Source organism: Coloeus monedula (assembly GCF_965178545.1).
Source record: "Coloeus monedula genome assembly, chromosome: 5".
Lineage (NCBI taxonomy): Eukaryota > Metazoa > Chordata > Aves > Passeriformes > Corvidae > Coloeus > Coloeus monedula.
Window position 1 is genome coordinate 56,437,292 of NC_138785.1, and position 21,432 is coordinate 56,458,723.

General features: G+C 36.3%; 1 protein-coding gene across 1 annotated transcript in view; it reads right to left on the reverse strand.

The window, feature by feature from the left end:
- Nucleotides 1-9,226: 9,226 nt before the first annotated feature.
- TBC1D19 (TBC1 domain family member 19) overlaps nucleotides 9,227-21,432 on the reverse strand; it is a gene marked incomplete at its 3' end in the record, with an annotated part of 46,299 nt that continues 34,093 nt past the window's right edge. Inside the window, exons 14-21 of the mRNA XM_082281511.1 lie at nucleotides 19,376-19,460; nucleotides 17,053-17,097; nucleotides 15,814-15,846; nucleotides 13,411-13,520; nucleotides 12,050-12,141; nucleotides 11,192-11,307; nucleotides 10,295-10,365; nucleotides 9,227-9,301 (exon numbers count right to left, since the gene is read on the reverse strand). Coding sequence (XP_082137637.1) covers nucleotides 9,227-9,301; nucleotides 10,295-10,365; nucleotides 11,192-11,307; nucleotides 12,050-12,141; nucleotides 13,411-13,520; nucleotides 15,814-15,846; nucleotides 17,053-17,097; nucleotides 19,376-19,460 — 627 coding nt within the window. The remainder of the gene's footprint in view (nucleotides 9,302-10,294; nucleotides 10,366-11,191; nucleotides 11,308-12,049; nucleotides 12,142-13,410; nucleotides 13,521-15,813; nucleotides 15,847-17,052; nucleotides 17,098-19,375; nucleotides 19,461-21,432) is intronic.

The following is a 21,432-nucleotide window of genomic DNA, read 5'->3' on the forward strand; positions in this document are numbered from 1 at the left end:
CACTGGAGTTGAACAAGTTTTCATGATCTTCCTTGGATCTGGACTTTTTTTTATTTCTTTATCTGCCTTCATTATGAAATTGTGACAGTTTTGGTTAGGGTGGGACAAAAAAGTTCTGCATTCAGTGAAGTTTGTCAGTTTTCTGATATGACTTGTATGGGACAGGTCATATTTTTTATCTTCTACTTAATGAGTTTGAGCAGTTCTTTCTAAACTGTTCATGGTAGTTAATAGGAAATGTGGAGAAGGGCTCAACTAAAAGTCTAAATCAGAGAAAGTCAACTCTTAACCCCTTTAGAATCAATAGAGTAGTGGGAACTTCAGGTTGTTAATTTCTTACTAAAATAAGTGTCTAAGCTCTGAAGCTTTTCAAACATGGAGAGGAGAGGCACATCAACTTTCAGGAAAAAGAGAGAGAGTATCTTCTGTCTCTTGTCCATTAGGAAATGACCAATTAACAGTGCCCCTGATGCCTTCTTTATTCATGTTCTTGGGACACAGGAATAAAAATACCTTTTAGGCCTTACTGATATAACTAGAAAACAACCATACAGGTAACTGCTCACAGCATGAAGGAGCTGGAATGCACATCCAGTAGCAATGGGTAAACTTTTTCTAATGTTTTAGCATCTGCCTTCATGTTTACACAGAAGCAATTTCAGAGAGTATCTTCAGAACTAAAATGACTAGAGACTCAGAAGAGTATTTGGTTCCTAAGATGTGTTCCTAGGGGGATTGTCTGTGCTAACACCAGCAGTGCTCCCCTTCCGCTGGAATTAGTGTCTGTGATCATTCAATACTGAAAGATTCCATGTCACTCCAGAACAAGCAGAACAAGCCTCTTCTACACAATCTTGGTATCTCTGTAATCTGTAAAAAGAGACAAGCTCAAGAAACACGATGCAAAAAATTAGGTTCGTAGAATCATAGAATGGGTTGGGCTAGCAGGGACCTTACAAATCACCTTGTATGTTGCTAATGGCTTCTGAACTATAAAGGCTTGAGGTAGATGTGACACGTATAAAGAGTTACTGGAGAGAGATTGCAGTAAACCACAAACCATGGCAGTGGGTGTTGTTCCTTAAGGTAGGGTGGTTGCCTTGTCCTGAGAGTTTTAAGCTGAAAAGAATGAGTGTGTACTTCTTAAATGCTATCAACTTCCCTTTTTTTAAATCTAACTGATCTCACAGCTTGAAAACCTCACAGTGAAATAAATGGGCTAGTGAAAATTTTAAATATATTACATTATAGAGGAAATAAAAAGCTTAAATGCCTATCATTAGTCCTCACTAAAATCTTAATAAAGCACCGAGTCTTGAAAGAACATTTCTGTTCCGTAATAGCCCTGCCTTTGAATGGCCTGGTCCCACCAAAAGCAGAGTGCACAGCACTGACCTGATTGCATTGGAGAAATTTCACGAACAGTATCAGTAACCATCTCTGTTCAAATGTCTGGACTGAAGTCAGGAAAGAGTAATTTATCCTGCACTTGCCATTTAATAATCTCACCATGGTGTTTTGTAAGAAGGAACAAAACTTCCATCTAGAGAAAACTGAAAAGATGGCTTACATTTCCATGAAAAACATACTCGTTTCATTGGGTTGTGCCCAGTTTTCTGAGAGATCTACAGTAAATTCTACAAAAGAGGACTAAAAAAGCCAGTTCAACTCACAATATTTTTCATTAAATTGTTTGGAATCTGTGAACAAAACATCTCTATCTATGAAGGGCTATTTCTTCTATAACATTTTACATTGCATGTGTTTGTGCTGCTGAAAAAAAAGGTGGTACTTTCCTTTATAAAAATAAAACAGACTGAACTGAGATTTTATAATAATGTTCAGAATTGCCTAGCAAGAAGAACAGTAGCCTTGCATTGAAAACACAGAGTAACTGTGAGAATTACAGTTCAAGCTTTTAAACTAGGAAAACACAAATACATATAATAATATACGAAGTTCATTATTCACGGAAAACAAAAAATTTCATCTGAATGGGCCAAGATGGAACTTACAAAGATTCTTGCTCTTTATATTAAAAAAACCCTCCATAGTTTACTTAAAAAAAAAAAAAAAATACAAACCTCAGGGGCAGAATTTCATCATTTTGCAGAGACCAGGAAAAATCTGACTAACTAGATAAAAGTGTCAAGCCTCTAACATTATGAATTACTATTGTAGATACCACACAAGAGGATACTTGGGTTTTTCTTTGCCCAGATTGCTAGGTTAACTTAACCTTAATCCTTACATTCTCTGTCTTTTCTCTGGAAACAGCATTTTCACTTTTCCTAGTCTCATGTTCTAGAATATTGTGTAAAGATCTAGTGTATACAAAACAAAACAAGTTTATTTGTACAATATACCATCTTGGCCCTTCCCTCATCCAAAGTCTAGTAGTAGGAATAAGTTTTCTGGCAATATATTCCATTACTTGCTTACAAGTTAGTGCCTAACACTGCTGTGTGTGTGATTTCTTTCAAAGCTAAGGTGGCCAAGGTCTTAGACAGGTTTTTTCTGACTTTGAGTGAACACATAGGTTACCATCCAGCCTGAGAAAATTTGCACTTACTCTGGGGTCTGCAACTTCCCTGCTTCTCTCTCATTACTCCCTTCTAACTGAAATCCTGGTAGGCAATGCAGCACTCCCCTAGTCCACAGAGCTCTCCGGTGTCTGCATTTAGAATGGTGACCTAGGATGTTCAAGAAAACGCCCTGGGCATCACTTCCTGCTGTTTCGGGAGGAATGCATTGACAGGAAGGTCTTCGACAGATTTGGGTTTCTAAGACTGCAAACTTCTATTTAGGTCTTTATTAACCTAGATTGTTGCAAAGCCAAACATCTACTTCTTCCATCCTTTGATTGTGTGGTTTCAAGTCTGAATATTGATTAGCTGCCTAAATAAATAATACTTGCTGTAAACCAACTCTCCACTATAATACTTACCCCTTATCCCTATTACCACCTAATGCAGGAATGGACTGACACCAAATCTTTAAAGATTTTCCAGGATTTCTTTGTAACAGAATAGAAACATATTTCTCAGGGGAGGAGAAGAACCCTAATCAGAAAGGTTCCTATTTTCTGTAAACTGTAATTCACATAGACGGAAACCCAGATTAGATAAAAACTATGTAAGGATATTTGTTGAAGATTGCAAAAAGAGAAAAGAGAAGAAGAAAAAGCTCTGGAACAGAAAAGTCTAGCAGTACGAGTAAGAATTTCAAAATTTATACAAACATATCAAAAAGACATTTTATCTTTTGTATGATTAACAGAACTTACTCAAGCTTTTAAAATTAAAAAACCCCTAATTGTTGAATAAAGATGCAATATAAAGTCAGTAGAAGAAAGCATACTTTGTTAAAATTACAAATAGCAAATGATCACTTTTTGTGTTGCAGAGGTCACAGTCTACAGCATTTGAGCACCTTTTTCCACACGCCCTTTCTTTCAAAGATGGTTTTCCCCACAGTGGAAGTGCATTCTGTGAGCATGAGGCAGAGGTGGCATCTGGGCTCTCCTGCCTCTGTGTTAATGGTGAGGGGTATTAATACTCCTAACACCACTTTCCCATGTCTATCAGTTAGCTGCAATGCCTTCAGGAACCCGGTACAGTTAGAATGTATTACAAACTAAAATAAAACATCTAATTATGTCTCAAGGTCAGGAACTATGGAGAGAACTTCACCAGTAACGTGAGTGCTGCTAGCAATTGGAACTTTCTTCACAAGCTGTAACTATGCCAGTTTTCCACAGCTAGAACTTCATGTTAACATTAATGAACCACAATTGGGCTTCAAAGCAATGCTTATGTTTTTGTAACCCAGATGCACTTTGAAAAAAAAGGGAGAAAAGGGAAAATGTTGTGACACTAGACTTATTATCAAAAAAATTTAGATAAGAAATAGTACTGAACACATAGAAAATTAAATATTATTGCTTTTTATAACTTATATTTGTGCTGATTTACTATTTATAATTGGACTTATTAGGCTATAACTATCCTAAACAGATCTTTTCAGAAAAAAACCCCACAGAATGTAACACTCAGAGAACATGATTCTTGAATAAAATGAACAATCAGATACTTACTAAAACATATTAGGTGGATAAAACATAATATTTTGTCGTTGGCTATCAGATTCCAACTTGTCTCTTAGCAACATGATACAGACTTTTTTGTTCAAAGCAAAGCACAGAAATTGGTCACATGCTTTGTCTTGCATAAATTGTGTCTTTAACTCTTTTGTTAAATATGCCATTTATTTTGGTCATAATTCCAAAAGAATCAATTTGTTCAAACTGTTCAGCCAAACACAATGTCATTTGGCAAAGCACTGCGGTCCTCCCTAAAGCCAATTCTCTAGAAACAATTGTTTGCACATATCAGTAGCCCAACATCTACAACATGCTGATTTTGAAATGTGGGCACATGGAGGCCCCTCTGCAACCTTCTTCAGAGAACCTCAAGGTCACTTCCTGTAACCAGCAATGTCTGACAGGACACAGAATCAGGTGAACCACAGACTCAAAAAGCAATTGCCAAAAAAGCAGCATTTCTCCCCTTGTATAATTTTAAGGCTGATCCCTGGTTAGTATTTAGCACAGTCAGATGGCAGTACCACTGCTTATGTGTTGCAGTCTCACAACGCATGGTGAACCCAAGACAAACGTCTTGTTCTACCCTACAGACTCCTTCTGTCCCCATTAATAACTGCTGACTTGTGCTGCACTGTGTCCTCTGCAGAAAAGACAAGTATCCCGAGATGCTTCCCCAAAGCATAATTGGCCAGTAATGTCATAATGTGGTAGGCATACTATTAATTGCCTAATTAAAAAAATACTAAGATGAGATATTTTAACACTGTTTTAAAGCAGAGCAGAAATGTCACACTGCTGGATCAAAATCATCTTCCCTGCACTAGCAATTTTGTTAAGATACTGAAGAAGCTGAGCATGAAGTGTACAGGAAAAAAAAATCTTTCAGTGATTTCAAATTGCAGCACACAACCTCTGGATTCTAGAGATTTCAGATTATTCCACAGTTATTTGCTGCAACAAGTGGTTCAGATCAGACATGCAGCCCCTCACCACAAGCACGACCATGTGCTAAAAGCCTCCAGAAGGGTACTTTTTCCCTTCTGTACTGAGTCCTAAAGCTGTGAATAAACCCAGAATCCCAAGCGCTGGAGTTGTCCTTCAGCACTTCTTCTGAAAGTATCCACAAGAATGATACCCAGTATCATTCCTATGGCCGCTGAAGGGGAATCATTCACAGGGGCTGTTTCTCCTGCTGGTGCTGCCCATTCCAACGGGAAGGCTGGCTAATGCCCCTCTGCCCGCCATTCCCAGGGGCCCTCACCTTCACCCTGGCCCTGCCCCTGCTGCATTCCCTGCCCAGTGGTCAAGCTTCCTGGAGCTGGAGGAAACCTGCTGGAGCTGGCTGGGCAACACAAAGCTCTGTTGATCTCAAATATGTGCTTCAGCTAATTGCCTTTCCTGTGTGGGCTGTGAGGATGGAAGCCGCTGGTCCAGCACCTGCAAGCAGCCAGGCACAGACAGAAATGGCCTGGAGGAAAAGAGGGAAAAGGAAGCACCCAGCAGCTCCCATCGCCCCAGCTGCATCCGTCCCCTCCCTCCCCCACTTCCTCACATAAAATACTGGACAGAATATTTTACTGATTTGTTAAAATATGTTGAAAGGCTCTTCCCCTTCCTCTCTGAAGATAACAGCCCTTCAGTTTTGCACTATATTTCAATATCTTTTATAAAATGCTCATTTTGTTGTTAATTAACAGCTCATTGTATTGCCTTCCCCAAGCTGATCCTTACACAGCAATTCTGTTTCAAGGAATCCCTTCAGTCTTGTTGGAAGCATTTAATAAAATTCATCAGAAAATAGTAAAATAGGTGCAAGCTTCAGCATATTTTCTTTGCTGTTTTCTGGCAACAAGTAGAAATTTTTCTTCAACTGGAGACTCCTTGCAGCTTTTTCCCTTTACTGGGATATCTAACTGCTTTATGGTCTTCATACTCTCATAATTTCCCATAATAAAATTTGTTACTATGGCAAAAAAAAAAAAATCCACTAAAAATTATAAACTGTTCTAGTTATTCAGTTGTTCCATGACCCAGCCATCAAGATTTGAGCTTCAACATATTTTTGGAAGTACTGAAAGAAGATAACTTGGGTACATTTTTAGACTAGACTATTTACTTTCGCATTTTTACAACAGTCTATTTGACATTACAAGAAACCCTTGACAGACCATCGCCAGAATCCTAAGGTAAGCAGCAAAAAATATGATCATTATCTGTAAATATGGAGACAATTCGTTCTTGTACTGAAATGTCTGTTTATATCGATTTCAGATAGGGAGGAACAGACCAAAACAATTTGACTAAATTGAGCCATTGGACATTAAGCTGAGCCTGTTTAAACCAATGCAATTATCAATTTAGATATGATTCTAAAATCCCATCTGGCCATTACTTAAAACAGCAAAAATTAAAAAGGAGTTTTACGAATTTGGAAGTCAAATGACAGACTACAGATGTCAAGAAGTTTGAACTGATCTCTAAAGTTAAAGAATTAAAACTTAAATAATTGATACTACCTATGTATACAAGAGAAGTATCTAGCTGCCAGATAGAAACCAATCATTTTAATATTAACAAAAAAATTGAATTTGTACTATTTAAGCAAGGGAGATTAAAAATACAAGTATCAGCCAGAATTTGACAGAGTATTTTGCTAGAACTAAATGAGTAACTGAAGGGAACATGAAAACAACACCACTTCAGTCAAAGCAACATTTTAAAATAAATTTTTAAAAATATATAAAAATCTAACAATATAGTTGAAGCTTAAGGTGAGGATCTAGTTCATTTTTTAATCTCATCTTAATCTCATTTTAAGCACTTATGCTCAGTATTCCGGTATATGAAAAGGTGCGTGGAGACCCTCACGAGCTCCAGAGCACAAGGTTCCCTGTCCAGTCATCAAGAAAACACCAGTGCAGGTCAGGAACAGTTTAAGTACCCCAGTGGGGAAGGTGGAGGGGATGCAAGGGAGATGGGACATAAAACCAGACCTTATTCTGTTAGTCACAGAACTGCTTGTTCAAACAAGAATCCAACAGTCTCTATCTCTGCCTACTTATAGCATTTCCAAATTTATTGAAAATGAAAAAGAGAAAATACTGCTCAAAATCCCACTCTGTTACTGTTCGGATTCTGCACCATGTACTAGCACAAAGCAAAGGGAATTAGAGGGTCAGCAGGCCTGTAGGGAATCTCCCTTGCTATTTAGTAAATACTTTTAATTCTTTAGAACACCATGGTAACCTTGTAATGACCTTATTGAGCCACAATCCTTGTGACTGCTTTGTAACATTATAATTTCTAAACTGCTACCCAATTTATGGATTTTAAAAACTGCAAAATGCTGCATTTTTAGAGGTAGATGTATATTATGTGTTGTTCTGAAGATGAAATAAGATCTTGTGGTTAATACACAAACTGAGTATCCAGAAATGTAAACAGAAGTTCAAGAGAGGAGAGACTGCTCACCTCCTTTAGGAATTTACTCTGTAATCTTTAGCAAATCATTTAATCTTTCTGTGCCTTCATTTCCCATATATAAAACAGGGTAATACTTGCTGTAAAGGATAAAAGTTGTCGCGTGCCTTTTTAAAAACTAAATGTCATAGAAAAGCCTCTCATTAAACAGTTAAAATTACTTCTTGCAAATATTAAAGAAAACAACAGTTTTCTTTGTTATCCAGAGGAAAACTTCCCCAAATATTCTCACACTGCTATATATCTGCTAAGCAGTTTCGTTCTTTATATAGGAAGTGATACTACCGAGTCCACAACTTTACCTTTTTTAAGTTAGCCTTATAAATTTACTAGCTCAGTAAGTTTCTACTACATTACCCTGACAGAGACAACAAGATTCACAGACATAAAGCTCATAACCCTATCTGAGACTACAGCTTAGATCACTTGTCAAATTTTGAGCAAACTATGAAGGATTCATGTATCACTGATTTACACTCAGTATGACAAATAATGACAACTACATGTACATAAGCATGTACATGTACATAAACGACGCAAAGACAGAAGTCCTATTGCAAATGCAGTCACTATATAACCCATGACGGTTATCTGACTTAGAGCCTTTTTCAGGTGTTAAGATATACTTACTCAAATCAGATTATTGATTCCAACTTTGTATTAAACAAATCAAACAAACTCTGTGAGGAAGACCTCACAAACAGATGATGCCAGCCTGACTGTAGTGACAACCCATCACACATCAATACGAGCAGGGCTCTTGCACTGAAGCCTGAGCTGCTGAATAACAGAGGCTGGAACACTGTCAAAGGCGTAGCACTGCTCTCCCAGAGAGGGTGTGGGGCACTGTGAAAGGACTCTTGGCATCATTCGCAGGGGAATATTTTGTCTCATGCAAGGACTGGCTCCACAGGTTCTGAAGGAAGCTATGCTCAGGCCTTCTCTGCAGGGTAACATATTTTATGCCTTTGATGGGACTCTGGGTAGAAGTTCAGCAGACACCTGAGACAGCTGTATACCTAACCAAAGATGAACAGGAAATGCGTGATCACATCTCTGTGTATGAGAAGAATAAACAGGAGCAGTTAACATGAGAAAGAACATGGAGAAAATTTCTGTGAGAAGAATAAATAAGATAAGGATAGCAAAACTGATGGATGACCCCATCTTTCCTTAGAAAACAAGAAAAAAATAATCTTGCAAGTAAAAGTATCTTTATTTTCTATTTTCTCACTTGACAGTACTGGAGCTGATATCCTCTAAGCTGTAAGCCTGAAAAAGTAATTTCATATTAAAAGAATAAGAGCTTTTACAACTCTGACAATAACATCACAAAACTCAGATCACTAATTACATTTACTTTAGTATTACATGCATTTTAGACAGATTCATATTGTTTACTTGTACAAGTAGTCATTCTCAATGTACAAGTAATAACCATTGCTTTTACAGTGAAATTTATTAGCATGCACTTCACACAATCATGTGCAAAGTTATTTTTTCCAGTTAGAAAATATTAAGGTAATTATTTCTAAGTTGATTTTATACATGGAGTTTAATTTTGGTTTTATGCAGACATTGCATAGTTGATGCTTAGCTTCTCCCTCCAGAAAACCTGGAATGTGGTATTGTTGAAGCAGATCAAGTGACTGTAGCAAACAAGAAGATTTGAAGAAGAGGCATAACTTTCAGGGTTGAAAGGTCAGCAAGTACAGCCTAGGATGAAAATCAAAAAGGCTTGTTAAACTTGGCATTTGAATCAAATTTCCTTAAAGCAAGTTAAGAAGTCAGGAAAAGATTCAAATACTGACTACAATACTGCAAATAATCAGATTTGGACATGATTAGAAACAAATTATACTGGTTTATGTTAGTACCTTGTTGCATAATTTTTCATTCTAACATTTCAAAGAAAAAACATATTTACCCAATGTATAGTACCCAAGTAACTTAATTTTAGCCTTTAGCCTTACTTCAAATATACACGGCATCATGGGTGAATAAGGGGTCTAACATTTCAACTTGCTTCTAAAAATAATTGGGAATTAAGAATCCTTATCCTGTGGCTTGGCTAGTACTTGTGAACTAAGTCCAATGTAATGCCTCAAATAATCAATGTCTTCTCCTGAAAGTATGTTTTAAAAAAGCCAAAGAAAGTGATCACAAACTCTCAAAGTCTGGAAAAAAAATCCATCCCCATATATCTGAAAAAAAAAATTAATAAGTCACTAGATAGAAATAATAATAATCTTCATCCTAATGACTTCCTTTTCTTCATTTCCTGTGACAGTACACACAGTGAAATTTCAGATTCACATTGCCAAATTAATCTTGTAAAATTTTTGTAATTTTTAGAACAGAAGCAACTAAAATGTACAGAGGAAAAGGGTACAAACCTCTGCAATATTGCAAAAACAATATATCCCACTAACAGTGATTATATATTAAAAAGAAAAAAAACCTAATTGTACAAAATAATTGTATAATACTGCATTTTTATAGCAAATATGCTTTATTTTCTTTTACTCCAGAAAAACAGCATTATGTACACATAATGCATGCTCACAATTTCCTTATTTTTTACCTAAGGTAAGAATTTAGACAGAAAGATTTGCACTATGCACCATGTGCCATGTGAAGCTTAAGTTACTCTTATTGGCAAAGCATCAGAAACTATTTCAATCTCCTCCAAGTGAAACTTATCCTTACTTCAGCTGCAGCCAGTGATGTCACCTCCATCAGGTTGACTGCTCGGAAAGCAAACACAGCAGCTGCCAGGACTGAAAGAAAATGTCCAATATTTAAATTTCTGACCTGATAAGTGGTGGTTAGAATTAATCTTGATATAAAATATCAATTTTCACTTAGCTTAATTATCTTGATTCTGAAGAATAATATACAACAGGTGGCTGGGTTTGAGTTTCTTTGACCACTCTTTCAGACAGGAAAAACACAACATTCTTTCAGAAAAGTCTGAGTGAAAATGCCTGAGTTTAAGATGATTAGCTTTTAATTAAAAGGGACAAGCTGTCTTGTATGTACAAATGGAACCAAAACCTTTTCTCTTCTACTCACCTACTTTGTATTTAAAAACTGACACAACTGAAGATACATGTTTTCTTTAAAACTTCCATCTTGAACCTTCATAAATATGAGGACATTATTTAACTACAAAACTTTCAAAGTGTCTTAAAAGATGCCACTTCAAAGGCAGAAATCCTGCAAAATCAGGGGACTCTCAATTGCTTTAAGACTGTAGAAATAGTTGCCATAAATAACATGAATCTTGTATTTTGTGAAAGGTGATGAATTCATTTGCCACTACCACTGAAGCTGGGAGAACATCTTATGTTCTGTTCAGAGAGCACTTAGCATTTTTTGAGCATTTCCATAAAAAAACAAATTACCTGACATATTTTTTATTAAAGATGCAGTACTCATGCAATTCCATTTTTCTAGATGATATATGCTTTGACACATATGTAACCTGCTGTCTTCATTCAAAGAGCAACCATTTTCTTCTCATCACAAAATACATTGAAGCTAACATGTATTTGCCTTACATTAACACAGACTTCACACGTTTTGTAAAAGTAATTCTATTACCAGCAAGAATTTCTAGAGAATTGTATCCCAGGATTCTGTCCCACAGAAGCAAGAGCTGGTCTGTAGCTAAATAACCAGAAAATGCTCGTACCATCCATTTAAATGAAATTCGTAGCCTGCAACCAAGTGACAAATAATGGTTATTATATTTCTGCCTCCCATAATGATCGGATTGTCTATAAATTGAAAGTATTTCATTGTACTTCCACATTTCTCTTCCAGGAAGAACAAGCATTTTCTCTTGCTGTAGTAATAATCAATATTTTAATTTGCAACAGCCATCATAAAACTATTTAGCATCTCATTTGATAAAGTACTAACATCATTCTCATTATCATTCTGATCAAACAATCACATTAGAGTGATCCTCAGCTATTATCACCCTCTATGTTTCATCCTTTCTGCTATTAAGCTATTAAGATGGATACCAATTAAGACAAAAAGGTTTTCAGGTTCTGTTGTGCCTGGCACCATGAGTTCACTATCAAATGACTCTTGCTCTCTTGCCCCTTCCAGTACCTTCTGCAGCAACTAACACATCTCTGTGTATTCTGTCCCCTAGGAAATACCTTAGTTCCATCAGATCCAACATGAATTACTGAAATTTAGCTGAATAATGCAGCACAGAGCATTTCTCACAGAATAAATTTCTTTTTCACAAAGCATACAGAAGAAATGCATGAAGCACAGATACGCAGGTTAGACAAAGCACTGCATCTGACTCTCAAGGGAAAATGGCACACTGATGTTTATACTTTTGTGTAATTTCTCATAGATCTTAAATTAAAATACTGCAGAACAGCATTTTCAGAATGATGAATGTGCAATACTTGTAACAAGTCAGAAAGAAGTACTTACGGCTGAGCTCCAATTTCTCGGAGGTGATAGAAGAGCTGGGGCAGATGGGTTTGTAGAAGAGTCTCAAAAAGCAAGCACAATGATACAATGCCCTAAGGAAACAAGATCATATCCTGAATACTAACACTCATCCTGTCAAATCTGAGAAAACAGTATCACCATGTAAGTGTGCAGGAATTTTTAATTCAAGCAATAAAACACTATTAATGATATAATATTCAACTCAGGTGAGAAAGGCACAAGCAATTCTAATACCTTCAGTCACTACAGCCTTGCTCCTGCAATTCTGTTGTCATGGGTTAAACAGTAATGAGTACTTTGGACCAAACCACTACATCTGTGTATGTATTAGCAACATAATACGTACTGTTAGTCCCTTTCAGCTCAGAGTTACTTATGGTGTTTGTATGTCAGGGCTGAAGTACTTAATGGGTTATTATAATATGATCTACTTGAAATATTTCTACTTTGATGAAACAGACTTCAGTTGCACTAAAAAATAAAGGATGTAAGAAAAAGCATCTCTTTGATAAGTAAAACCAAACAGCAATAGGGATAACTACAAAAATAGTTAAACATAAACACGTTCAAAATTGTTTAAAAAATTACCATGGAAATGAATAGACTCTGGTTTGACCCCTTTCTCTGCTATTAAAGATGGAAAGCACAATACATAGCCTTTAAATGGTATACCAAGAAAAGGATTTTCTTTTAACCAGGAAATATTTTCAAAAAGCAATGTAACTCTTCAGCACTTTTTGAAGGAAAAAAGAAATATTTACTCTGTTTTATGCTTCACAAATAGAAGACAAGCCAATTTTTACAACTGTTGTACATTCAAGACAGCTGGTCCTGGTCACAAACAGCCACATTATTTAAACTCATCTAGTAGTACTAAAAAGCATGTGCTGTCATTGCAAGATACTTCAGTTAAAGAAACAGACACTAAATTGGTATCACTGAAACAATATCCCTATACATATATTTTAGTCCCTTTACCCCAGACAATAGTTCAGAGTCCATTTACATGTCTTCAATGAAAGTGAGTTTGCATTTATATGACCCCTTGAACTGAGAAACCTATTAGATTAAAAAATTTGACTCTTATAAAAGACCCCATACCCTCATAAAATGAGAACTTACTATTTTAATAAGGTACATGATAGCAAAGACTAACACTGACATAGAAAACAACAATATCCAGACTGGAATTACCTAATAATTTTCCCAAGCTTGCCTGAAATATTTTATTATATTTAAAAGGATACATTTCAGTCACATAGAAAACCATGCTACTGTATATTACTGTTTTGTAGCAAACAGAGTATCGAGTGAGTGGATTTAATTCCTAATGAACTTACAGAGGGATGAGAAGAGATGGAATGGAGCCTGAAGAAAAAACGCACATACATCTCACGGAATATCTGATACAATTTGGAAGGTTCATGGTACAGAAAACAAAGTGGAGCAACTGAAAGGATAAAAGAATTATAATTGACTCAACACTGTAAACTGCTGAAAGAGTTCAATGATTAAGTGCATGAAGTATGAGGAAAAGCCAATTAATTTATAGTACCACAATTTACAAAAACATACTAAACCTATTATTGAGAAAGAAGTATTCAATAACAGTCTATCATTTAATGTAAAAAGTCAAAAAAAGGAGTATGATACATTCTGTATATTATTCCTACATATTTCAAGTTAAACCGATTAGAACCTGCTTACTACAGTGCTGGCTTCGGAACCGTAAGAAATATGCTGTAAGGAGAGCATCTCTGGGGTGTAAGGCGATGTGAACAGTGCAAGTTTTTGATTCAACTGTCTGTAACCTTCAATGTGCCATGGGGCCCAGTGACCAGCTCCAAACTGACACCCTATTTGTAAGACTGCTTGAAGATGGATATTGTGAAAATGAAAACACTAAAACAGCTTTTGGTTGCCACAATAACATCACTAAGTATGTGAAACTGATAAAGACGTGCTTATATCTTACAAGATCTGTAAATCATGGACATTTGGTAGTTTACTGTTTAGAAGTCTTCTAGTACACTTGATTCAAAATAAGGATTACATTTGTAAAACAGGTGCTCTGAAACTTTTCTTGTTTCATAGAAGTCTAGCATATAGATAAATCTGTTATACACACAAACATAACCAGTTCCTTGAGACTGACAGTCCATTCACTCAATGCATTTTCACAGACAGTTGTCCTTATACCTTTTTGTGAATAGGCTTTTGATCTGTCCACTCATCACACTGACTGCTTCATTTTACAGGTGCATTCATTTTAGTTAACAGCTTACATTTTAACATATTGGATATGGATACATTTATCTGCATACATATGGACACACACACAGATATAGGTACATTTATATATAAATACAGATATATGCATGTGTGAATTTATTTTCATATCTAAATATCAGAGAAGGTGGCTTAATAAAAAACATAGTGTCTGTGTATGAGAGGTGGGGTGCTAAGGTAGGGTGAAATGTTCACAGAAACATGTATTTCTGTAGGGGTAAGAAAAGGAGAGGGTGTCACCCGTGTTCATGTTTTTAATACTTGAAGATGGAGGTGGAATTGTCAGCGTGCACATGTACATAAAGGCCAAGAGGGTAACAGAACAGCCTCTGACAGCTGGCACCCTGACAGTGTATGCATGTAAACAGGAAAAAGTGTATAGGATTTTCCTAAGGACCCAGACACTTCCTCATATAGCAGCACAGCATGGAATACAGAAGATGCTCTGCTTGGTCCCAGCCACTGTGCCCACAGCCTTGAGCTACATTACCACGTTTCTGCTGCCTTGCTTTTCACCCTTTCTCCTTCTCAGAGCCAGCGTATTCTGAGCCTGTGCAAAGAGCAAGGACAGGAGGGAGGGAGGAACTCCCACCCCAGTTTGGGAGACACTGTTCTCAAGGGCAGAGTCGTATCCAAACATTTTGAAAAGCAGTTCACATGGAACAAGTGAATACCGTCTAGTGAGTCCCTAAGGAAGAGTTTGTAACTTAAGTGCTCATTACTTCAAAGACTTTAGATTCCCTACTCAGGTTCAAATCTGCATTTCATATTTAAATTGCATGATTTTAATGATTGTGTGATCATTAAACTTTATTATTAGCAAAACATAGCATTTTAAGCATAATCTTACAATCTGCTTGCCCTGTGATGCTACAAATACCTTTGATAAACCAAAACAAAAAACTGAAAAGCCAAAACATCTAATCTCATTTCTGCAATAGCTGCAATACGTCTGTAACTCAAGGAGATTTTTCTGCTTCTTTCCTAAAAATCTTGTTGATATTTGTGCTTTCCTTTGTGCAGTAAATTAGCAACCATTCTATTATGTAACGCTCTTTTAATACCTCTTGTAGGAAAATGGATAGAGCAACAGGCCTTTCACATTATTCTTGTTTTTAAAAACTCTTTTCATACATAACTTGGTCTACCCAGAAGTGAAGCACAAGGAAAGAGACTTTGTTGGTAAACTTCATCCCTCTATTCATACACATTAAGATGCATAGCTTAGCTCAGCTATTAGCTCTCAAACAAGAAATTCCCACGTGGCAGCGAGCTATACTATAAGTAAATAAAACAGCCAGAAATTTTAAAAATTATATTCAACAATCTTCATATAAAAAGAAACATAAAAGCACACACACAAGTTTAAAAGTTGCAGGAGAGCACATACTGCTCTAAACTGCAATATGACAAAAAGCAATCCTGAGGTTTTAGTGTATGAGAGTCACACTTACCATACATAGAAAAGCCATGAAAAGGAATTACACCTACAAAACAAAAATATTTATTCTTTTGTTCTTTTATAGTCCTCTTTATCTATGCAAAAAACATTATTCCCCCCCCCACGTTATCAAATTGTATTCTGCCTACGTCAGGAATAAAATATTTCCTTGTTATTGCACCTGCACAGATTTCCATCTTGTAAATACTTAAGTACAGTATCACCTGCATCAGTATGACCAATTACATGCTTAAACACAAGCTATAGCTCCTAGAAAGCCAAGTAAAGCTCAGTTTCCATGAAGCTGTTACATAGAAGCTTTGCTGATATCAGAACCTAATTTCAGGTACATGACAACCCATAAATGCCATGCACTGACAAAAACAGAGTAGGAAAAAAAGAAGGCCAAGACCTCTAGTAATTCATGGAGTACTCAGACAGAACATTCACAGTACTTGGCAGTTGTAGCATGACAGATCTCTCCTCCTTTCCAGCTCCCATTCACTAGATTTTATATATGACCGGTAAGAGGGAGCTGCTTTGGCAAAAAATCAAAAGAACAATGCTCCATGGCTAGAAAGCTGCAAGGAATTGTGGAGACAAACATGGAAAAAAGAGAAACAAAAGTTTGTACTGCAAATGACTCCACTGAAATACAGAAGACATAAAAGACAAGGCCAGAGATACAGATTTAAGACTGGTGATGTAAGGCCTTGAAAGCAAGACCTTAAAATACAAATGCAGGGAAAGGATTCAATAGGGATTGAAACGGTCAAGGTAAGAGCTGAAAAAACCAATTTTAATAACTGAAGTTATAACAACAGCAATGATATTAACTTAAAATTACATAGATCTGCTGCGTCTGAAGTTTTAATATGAACACAAATTTTGAAAGGAAAAGACTTTATGGTGCGGTTTGTTGAGTACTGAAAATCTGGGAGGTCAGCCAGTTTCAGCATGTATCATTCAAATCTTCCAAGTGCCAATACAAGACTGAATACAAGCTGCTGCACCACAAGCTGTTTTCCTTCTCCTTACCACATGCTTAGACAAACTCTGTTTATGACTACTAACACCAGGCTGAATGGGGGTTTGGAGTAGCTTTCTTCCAGCTTACTCTTTAAAATTAATGAATTTCAGAGTGACAGCAAAACATAACTTGTAATAGAAAAAGGAATTATCATGTATTTGAGAAAAAAAATCCTGTATCTTGCCGATCTACCACTAGAGGAGGCAATAGTATAATTCATACCATTTGGAGGATAGAAAACAGCATATTCTTCCATTCCAAGTTTTCCTGTGAACCATCAAACCACAAAGAAATTGTCATTAAACCGTAAAAAGGTAAAAAGATTGAAATCATTTAAATTTAAAAAGTAGATTTTAAGTTACAGTTACAAGAATTGTAACTAATTACATTACTGACCACCTGATATTGTCTAAAACAAGCAAGCAATGCAATGGGACAGGTACAATGTCAGATATAAAACTGAAATGCAGCACCAGCAAAGAAGGATAACAAACAACAGAAGAGAGGAGGAAAATTTCAGCAATGCTGTTCCATTGAGATTTCCATTTGGGTATGTCTTAAGAGCTCTAAAGGTGTTTGCTGCAGACCTTGAAGACAGTGAAGCTAGGAGGGAGTAAGGGCAGACTGACCTAGGGACAGGAAAGGCATTTTAACAGATACAACCACAGATAAAAAATATTCAAGGCTTCATTAGGTCTGCAACAGAGGGGAAGATAACAAACAAATATTTAAGTAATCTGCTGCATACAAAAGAATTAAGTCAAGAAAATCACTGATCATATAGACTGACCATATAACTTTTTTATCTTCCCTGCAAAATGAACACATTATATTACTAAACCATATTTTAACTATAGAACCTAATAATCCAAAATCCTTTAATAAAAACAATTTATTTAGAAATATAAAGGTGTTATTAAGCATAATTATAGCTAATTAAAACCTGCAATTCTTTTAGATCTATAATGAGAACATTCAACAAAAAATTTAATTAATTACATGAGAATTTATAGAATATTCTGTGTTATTCTGTTTACTCTTCACAGTAGAAGAGCAGCACATGAAACTTTTGTCAGGTTCAATGGAATCTGGACCTTGATATTTTCCTACAGCATGAACTGACTAAAATTAAATAAAAATTAACCTGCAAAACTCCTGCCTACTAGCCCATGAAAACAAAATCCAGTACTTTCCAATTACACAAATAAGTTGTTTCATTAAACTAAAAAATATTTTCTCCTTTTCCTTTCAATAGTTTGCTTGTTGCACAGCCAGGAATTATAATCTGGGAGGATGAGTATTTTTAGCACAAAGCACATCTCTTGGAAAATTGGCTAAAAATAGGACATACAAGCCTTTCGGATTTACACAGCACAGATTTAGGTATCAGCAACATCATTCCCCAGATTTGTCTAGGAATATGCAGGATGTTCTGCATAGCTGTGTTTCTGGGCTGCCATGGCTGTGTTTGAAGTGAAACCTGGGATTCCACTGCTGTTCTGCTCTCAGGTGAGAAAATGAGCCCTTTGCTCATTTCAAGGAATAGGTAAAGAAAACTCCATCACTCAGTGGAAGAGAGTAAAAAAAAAGCAACAAAAAAGGAACTAAAAAATTAGAAAACAAACATTACTCATAGCAATGTAAGAAGCAGCAAGAAGAAAACTGTCAGCAGAGGTCCTGTGCAAAAAAAAGTACTAAGGGATCATATTTGGCTAAATAGACAGGCACCAGGGACCAAGGAAGTAAACGGGAATATAGAAGGTGAAGGTACATGGGGAAAAAAAAGTGACTGGATTACCGAATGACACAAGAAGGAAGGCAAAAATAGGAACCTCTAGGTAAAATCAAGGCAGGTGAGGTTCTAAGAAACATGGAAACATCCAGAGAAATGCTATCAGAAGTTGGCAGAGAAGGCAAGTGGACTGAAACATGAAATTTAAAAATTGTTAAGAAACATAATGAGACCTCAAGTCAAAGAAAATCCAAAAATAAGCGAATACTCTGGAAGATGCCATGCTTCTTAAAAAAATCAGTATTAAGTATGCTTGGTAAAGCTCTACTCTCCCACACCATTGAACAGAGCCCACAATTCTTCAGCAACATGTTCTGCTTCTGTCTACAAATATTTGCAAAACTCACTGCTTTGGAAAGACAATGTTCTATAACGACTTCCAGTTGCTGAATTTATTGGAGTTGCAGAGGACAATACTGTCTATTTAAATTTCTTGCTCTGATGAAGACAGACATTGTCACAATTTTACCGTATTGTCATGGCTGTGTTTCATTTCCTCTGGTAGAACACTGCAGAATTATACACAGAAAACTGAAGTAAAAGAACACCACTGCAATCTGGCCTTTATGTGATCAGCTTCTAAATTGTTGTAATAGAATCTGTGCAGAAGTCAGCTGGATACATGGAGTTTTTATTAACATTCTTTTACGTGTAGTCTACTAGGTATAATGACCACAGAGTAAATTCACATACTGTATTACCGCAGCAGTCAACAAAAATCAACACGATCTTTTTAAAAACAACTCTTTTTACCTCGTATGTATGATTTGGGTGGGGTGGCACTACTGTAAGTAAAGTGCTCCAATACAGATGTATCTCGGGAAAAACAGAGTAACACCTGCAGAAAAGAAAGTCAGCTGACTAACTGGATCAAAGTAATGTCAAACAAATTTAAGGAACTGCCTTAATTAGCACCTATTAGAAGCTATTTAAGAGAGCCAATAAGGTTGAAAGCTCTTCACCAACTTAAGTTTATTTACCTGTTCATATTTCCAGGCTCACTTTGAACTTCCTATGATTTTACATTCACCTTCATTTGTTATCAGTTATACATTCACATTCTTCAACCCTCCTCCTTCCCTCTCAGCAGGCGTTTATCCCCTTCTGTCACAACATTAGTGACTGTGCATGCACCTGGCTGCTTTTACATCTTTTAGACTGTTTTTCTACTCAGTTACTATGACCTGGGGATGTCCTAGTAAGTGAATAAGCAAATGAAATATTTACATTCTCAGATGTGGGCAGTTCTGGAAGAACTTACATTTGCTTTCATTCCCAGGATCTTTACAAAATGTTTGCATGAAATTCAGCTCTTTCAAAAAACAGATTATAATGTTCACTTTGTATCCTAAAGTTCAGAAATGCACGTTGTTTACTGTAAAGTATATTTGGGGTTTATTGTTAATATAAATGAAAAAAAAAAAACTGTATTCACAGCAACTAAGTATAAAATTAAAAGTAAAAGCATTCACAGAAAAAATAACAATAAAATCTCATCCTATTTGGACTTGTAAAATATGTGGTAATTAGTATTGTACTTCAAAATCTTCACGTTTTCACGCACCAAAAGCCTGCACTATGAAGAATGAACATGAGAGGGCAGACGTAAGGCAGACTTCAACTCACCGATGACTTTTGCATGCCTGAATCCCTCTCTGTTGGGGTTTAAGCCCAGCCAAAACTAAGCATCACTCAGCTGCTCGCTCAACCCCCTCCTTCTCCACCCCGGTGGAATGGGGAGGAGAATCAAAGTAAAACTTGTAGGCTGAGATAAGATAAGTTTAGTAAGTGAATAATGGCAAATGATAAGTAGTAATGATAATAAAAAGACTAAGGCCAAACCCTTGCCAAACCCAGGTTGGCTGCCTGATTCCAGGTAATTCCCCCCAGTTTATATACTGGGCATGATGTTCTGTGGTGTGGAACATCTCTTTGATCAGTCCTGGCTCTGCTCCCTCCCAGTTTCTTTTGTGTGCTTCCTCACTGGCAGAGCATGAGATAAGGAAAAAGTCCTTAGGATAAACACAACTTAGCAAAACTCCAAAATACCAGGGTGTTATCAACACCATTCTCATTCCCAATCAAAAGCACAGCACTGTAACAGCTACTGAGAAGAAATTAACTCTACCCTAGCTGAACCCAGAACACTCTGCTCTTGAAGATTTTAAGAGTTTGTTTTAGTAGTCAAGGTGTAAAAGGTGGAAATGTTTTAGATTGTGTTTCACAACATAATTTATTGTGAATAAAAATGAATGGATTTTTCCTTCCCACTAATTGGTGCAAACATCTTCCACATATCAGCATTTGTCAAAAGGAAACACACAAAATGACACATCCAAATATTACTGCTTTAAATGTTTTCTTTTTTATGGAAAGCAGGTCATATTTTGAGACTATTTCCTTTTTTGAATCTCAAAACTATTTCTAAAATACAAACGTCTTTTAAAAACGAATGGTTTCTTTATCTCAAACAGTTTAAGCTAAATATTATTTTTGTGCAATACACAATAATGTTCATAGCTGCCAAAATATCACTGACAATAACAACACACAGGCAAATGTAATTCTATGTGTATGTTAACTGAGGTGAAAGAAAGAGAAACTAATCTGAAAAGGACATAAACTATGTTCTCTCATAGGAGAAAGAATGTAACCCTCATTTGAGGCCCTCTTTTTTAGGAATACAGTGTTCAGTACCAGTATCTGGAAGTCTTTAAATGAACACTCTGCATCTTTATAGGAGATAGACTCTAACTCAAACCTAAGTTATGACTATATCTAAAAAGCTCCGGGTGAGGTTCTTTGCATGT